The sequence below is a fragment of the Alligator sinensis genome, unplaced genomic scaffold (genome assembly GCF_000455745.1).
Source record: "Alligator sinensis unplaced genomic scaffold, ASM45574v1 scaffold1336_1, whole genome shotgun sequence".
In the NCBI taxonomy this organism is placed as follows: domain Eukaryota; kingdom Metazoa; phylum Chordata; order Crocodylia; family Alligatoridae; genus Alligator; species Alligator sinensis.
Genome location: NW_005843037.1, coordinates 342851 through 347937, shown reverse-complemented (window position 1 = coordinate 347937; position 5087 = coordinate 342851). Strand labels below are relative to the sequence as shown.

General features: G+C 41.4%; 1 protein-coding gene across 6 annotated transcripts in view; it reads left to right on the top strand.

The window, feature by feature from the left end:
• The first annotated feature begins 1852 nt into the window (after positions 1 to 1852).
• Positions 1853 to 5087, top strand: part of CAPN3 (calpain 3) — a 65521-nt gene continuing 62286 nt past the window's right edge. For 4 of the 6 annotated variants that reach the window (XM_025193340.1, XM_025193338.1, XM_025193339.1 and 1 more), the window contains exon 1: positions 1854 to 2491. In XM_025193340.1, the coding sequence (XP_025049125.1) occupies positions 2201 to 2491 (291 nt within the window). In that variant the 5' untranslated portion in view covers positions 1854 to 2200. Of the gene's footprint in view, positions 2492 to 5087 lie in introns of all 6 variants that reach the window. The other 2 variants (XM_014526392.2, XM_006036905.2) reach the window with 1 other exon arrangement.

The following is a 5087-nucleotide window of genomic DNA, read 5'->3' as shown; positions in this document are numbered from 1 at the left end:
GCAGATGAGTTGGGGGCCCAATCCAGGGAGCAGGGGGATACCCACAGCTCCAGCTGAGGTCACCACATGCATACATGAAGTGGAAATTCTAGGTGTATGGCTTTTTCCAACTAAATCTAATTAAGCATAAAGAAGCCACTTAAGTAGAATTTTCAGTGCCATGTAATTTAACATGATTTGGGGAATCTGATATGTCACATCTGGTCATGCAGAATGTTTTTGGCTAGGTTATTTCCTTTGAAATTGTGGGAATCCAGAATCTGTCATGTTAGCCATGTGTCACTACAAATGTATTTTTCCAATAATTAGATTACAGACCAGCTAGGACCTTCAGTGATCATAAAATTATAGAAAGTTAGGGTTGGAAGGGGCATCAGGAGGTCATCTAGTCCAACCCCTGCTCAAAGTACAACCATCCCCAACTATATTATCCCAGTGAATGCTTTGTCTACCTGGGTCTTAAAAACCTCCAAGAATGAAGATTCCACAACCTCCATGGATAGCCTGTTCCAGTGTTTTACTACCCTCCTCATGAGAGAGTTTTTCCTAACATCTAACCTAAACTTTCTTTGCTGCAGTTTGAGACCATTGCTCCTTGTTCTGTTACTGACAACACTAAGAGCAGTCTAGCTCCATCCTCTGGATCCCCCCTTCAGGTAGCTGGAGGCTGCTATTAAATCCCCTCTCAGTCTTCTCTTCTCTAAATAAGCCCAGTTCCCTCAGCCTCTCCTCATAAGTCATGTACCCCAGAGCCCTAAGCCATTTTCATTGTCCTCCCTTGGACTTTCTCCAGTTTGTCCACATCCTTTTTGTGTGTGTAGGGGGAGCTGAGGGGGGAGTGAGAAAGAGAGCAAAACAGCACACAGTACTCCAGATGTGGCCTCACCGGTGCTGATCAGAGGGGAATAATCACTTCCCTTGATCTGCTGGCAATACTCCTACCAATGCAGCCCAGTATACCATTAGCCTTCTTGGGAACAAGGACATACTGTTGGCTCATATTCAGCTTACAGTATTGTCCATTGTAACCTAGGCCTGTTTCTGCAGAGCTGCTGCCTAGCCAGTCAGTCCCTGATCAAACCTGAATCTCTCCTATACTATCTAAGTTTTCAGATGAATACAATTTATGTTTTGCCATAAAATCTTGGGCATATAGAGTAACTATTATGCCATAATAATCTTCTAAATATACTAACATCTCAAATTAGTATCACATTAGGTTATTAAAGACTTAAAACTTATTTTTCTAAAATCTTTGCATTTAGGCCCCAATCCTACAAAAAAAATTGTGTTTAACCTTACACACTGCAAGTAATCCTATTGAAGCTATTGCCATGCCTTCACTGCAAAAAAGTGTTTTTGTAGATAGTTATCTTAATACAGAATCTTATTAGGGACAAATCACTGTAGTTTCTGTCTTGATGTAGATGAATAAATTAACTCAAGTGGAGAGTATATAGTTGCCCTCAACTAAAAATATCAAGGTAAAAACTACCCATTACTTTACATCAGAATAGTTTTTTTGAGTGTAAAAACCTACTTTTTCTGAAGACAAAAGTCAATTAGGCAAAATTAAGTATCTACATAAATCTTTGCAGTATCAGAGTCTATCTTAATTGTATGAAGTATAATAGGAAGTTAAACTTCTTAAATCCATATGTGACTGTTACTAGAGTTTCAGCATTTTTGACTTGAGAAAAAAAAGCTACATGGCATCAGAAACCAGCCTACCTGTGTCTATCCTCTAGGAGCAAGCCCCAAATAGGAATAAGCTGTACATCAAGCTGTCACACACTTTCTTGCACAACCCCTCTCTCTCTCCCTGGGGCTATTTTTAGTTTTCCTGGATGAAAATTGTTTCTACAGGGCACTCACATGCACAGGGGACTCGCACACACATGCTAGAAAAACACCAAGCACAAACAGAAAAGGTATGCAATTTCTCTTGCCTCATGGCAGAGAAGGATTTCTGGTTTCTCATAACAAAATGACCACAGGAAGTCATTCAAGATGGTGTATAAATTATTCTACATCATGAGCCTTCATCATTTTCAAATTTGACGGGTATTTGCTGCAAAGAGAAAGAACTGTTTGCTGAGCTGCCTGTTAAACAACTTCTTCTTTCGGGTAGTTTCCTTCCAGGTTGCACGATCTTCCTGTTTTTTTTCTTTCTTTGTTAATCTGTTTCAATTTGATTTCCATGCCGTCGGCTGTAAATGTTGCAGTGGCTCAACAGACTGAGGCTGGGTCAGCTCCTGATGCTACCGTTAATACAACCACTGAAGCAGGTGGAGGTGCAGGGGGGATCTACTCTGCTATTATCAGTCGAAACCAGCCCATTATTAAGGTACAGGAAAAAGCCTATGCAGAACTCCACAAGAAATGCCTGGAAAAGAAGATTCTGTATGAGGATCCCGATTTTCCACCTAATGACAGCTCCCTCTTCTACAGCCAGAAGCTCCCCATCAAGTTTGAGTGGAAAAGACCTCGAGTGAGTAACTTATCTACATAAACTTATAAATATAATGAATTCACTTACCCATGTAGGAAATATATTTTTACTTGTTTTCCCAGCCTGGAAAATTACCTTCTAGGGATGGGGAAGTGCTGAGAGAGAGAAAGAGAAGTAGAGAAAGAGTATAAAAAATTAACTGAACATCAACAAGAGATTGGAATGAAGTTCTTTAGTCTTCTTTTAATGCATTTTAACTGGCTTTTACTTGTCTTGATTTGTTTGGAATTTCCTCATCTGAAGATACCAGTCAAAACAAGTTCTAACTCCTCCTCTTTCTCTAACATAGGCAAGTGGGCTTATGAAGATTTATTTTTTCCACTTCTATTTTATTGATGACATTCTTAATTTTACTTTATTACATATAGCCACTTGGCTGCACTTATTCCTTTTTGGAAGTGCTAAGGTAGAACGAGGTATAGATAAATGCTGATCTACTGTTTTTATGTACTGTGAAAATAAGGGAACAAGCTTTACTCTAAGTTAGGGCCAGTGGATCCAGCAGATCCAGTGCAGTTGTCACTGGATCTAACAGAGCGGAATCGGGACCATATTACTTAATTTTTTTGTCATCATTTATTTCAAGCAACAGTTATTTCAAATGCAAAGTTTGTTATCCTATTATTTGCCTGCCATGAATTAGGGGGTGGTATTAATAATTATTGCCATAAAAATATATTACATTTCTCCTCAGAGTGAAAAGTGACCCTTCAAAATGAAGGGCAGGAAAAAAAGATGATGTCATGTGATGTACAGGGGTAACCCAGACATTCTGGGATAAATGCAGTATGGATTTATATCTCAAGCAATTTATCAGAATTTAATGGTCAGAGACTGCAGCAAAACCAGTCTTGACATATAAGATAATTCAATCAAAACTAAGGCATGGATAGACATACAATTAACTCTATTTTAGAGGGACAGGGATGGCTTACAACCTCTGAGTATGTGTCTGCTGAGCCAATTCAAATGTTTTATCTGTCTGCTGTTCACTTGTGATAAATTAAGTTAATTGCAGTAATTTACTACTGATTGAATCAGATTTATTACTGAGGCTTAGCCTCACTTACTGTAGTTGTCTATGACAGGGGGGTTCAACCACCAGTTCAATGGCCAGATCCAGCCTACAAGGCCATGTCGGCCAGCCCATGGGTCTCCCCACAAGGTTGGTAATTTAGCAGCATGGGGAGCAGTGGCAACGTTAATTGTCCCAACCATGGGAAATATCCACCCCATGGATCAGCCTCAGGCCACTCATCCAGCCCAAGGATTAAACACTACTGGTCTATGGCACAAAGAAAACAGTTACATCAGGTTCAGCTGCCATGCAGTTCCCTCCTTTTTAAAGCAATTTTGTTCCCACTGCAAGAGGAAGAATTTACTTTGGCATGAGTTGAAAACATTTTAGATAATGTCTGACATGTCCACTGCACAGGATTTCTATACATACACTTACTGCATTTGAAAAGGTCCTACTGACATGTCTGACAACTGATGTGCTTTCCTACCTTCCTTTTGGAGGCTGAGGCAGCAACATAGTGGATGAATGTCAGAGAAAAAAGTGACTGGAGATATACACAAATGCCAGTAGTAATATGGGAAAAGGCACCCACTCTACACAGATATAAATGACTGCAGAAGGTAGAAGGCACCGATACATCAGGCCTTTGGTATCTGGGCAATCTCAGACTTCTGGAACCCGATCCCCAAGATCATTCTTTGATGATCCACCTTTAAGAAGTCATCAGTGATGCAATTTCAAAAGGTGTATAATAATTGGGTTAGCACAAACAAAGCATTCAGGAGCCATAAGACTCAAAAGGGAGGCAGTAGTCATAGGAGACCTAAACTACCCAGACATCTGCTGGGAGACGCAGACAAAAAAGTCCCGCCGCAAACCCCCGCCGGTCATGCAGGTTCCTATCCTGTGTACAGGACCTCCGTCTGACGCAGGAGGTACATGGTCCCACTAGGGGGAATGCCTTACTGGACCTGGTATTGGCAACGGGGGATGACATGGTAGGAGACCTACAGATCGGTGGTCACCTGGGGGACAGTGATCACCAAATAATAGAATTCACCATAAGACGTCGAGTGGGTAAGGTAACTAGTAGGGTGAAAGTGCTAGATTTTAGGAAAGCTGATTTCAATAAACTCAGGCGTTTAGTCAAGGACGCACTGCAGAGGAAGAGTTTTAAAGAGATGGGAGCCCAGGAAGGGTGGCTGTGCCTTAAGGAAATGATCCTTCGGGCACAGAGGGAGATGATCCCGATGCGGGGAAAAAGGGGGAAAGGGGCCAAGAGGCTTCCTTGGCTGACCAGAGAAATCCAGAGCAGTCTACGGGCTAAAAGGGGGGCATATAAAAAGTGGAAACGGGGAGAGATTACTAAAGAGGAGTATACCTCCTCTGCTCACGCTTGTAGGGAGGCAGTTAGACAGGCCAAAGCTAGCATGGAGCTGAGGATGGCATCCCAAGTTAAGGATAACAAAAAATTGTTCTTTAGATATATAGGGAGTAAAAGGAAGGCCCAGGGTGGAATAGGACCCCTACTAAATGGGCAGAAGCAATGGGTGA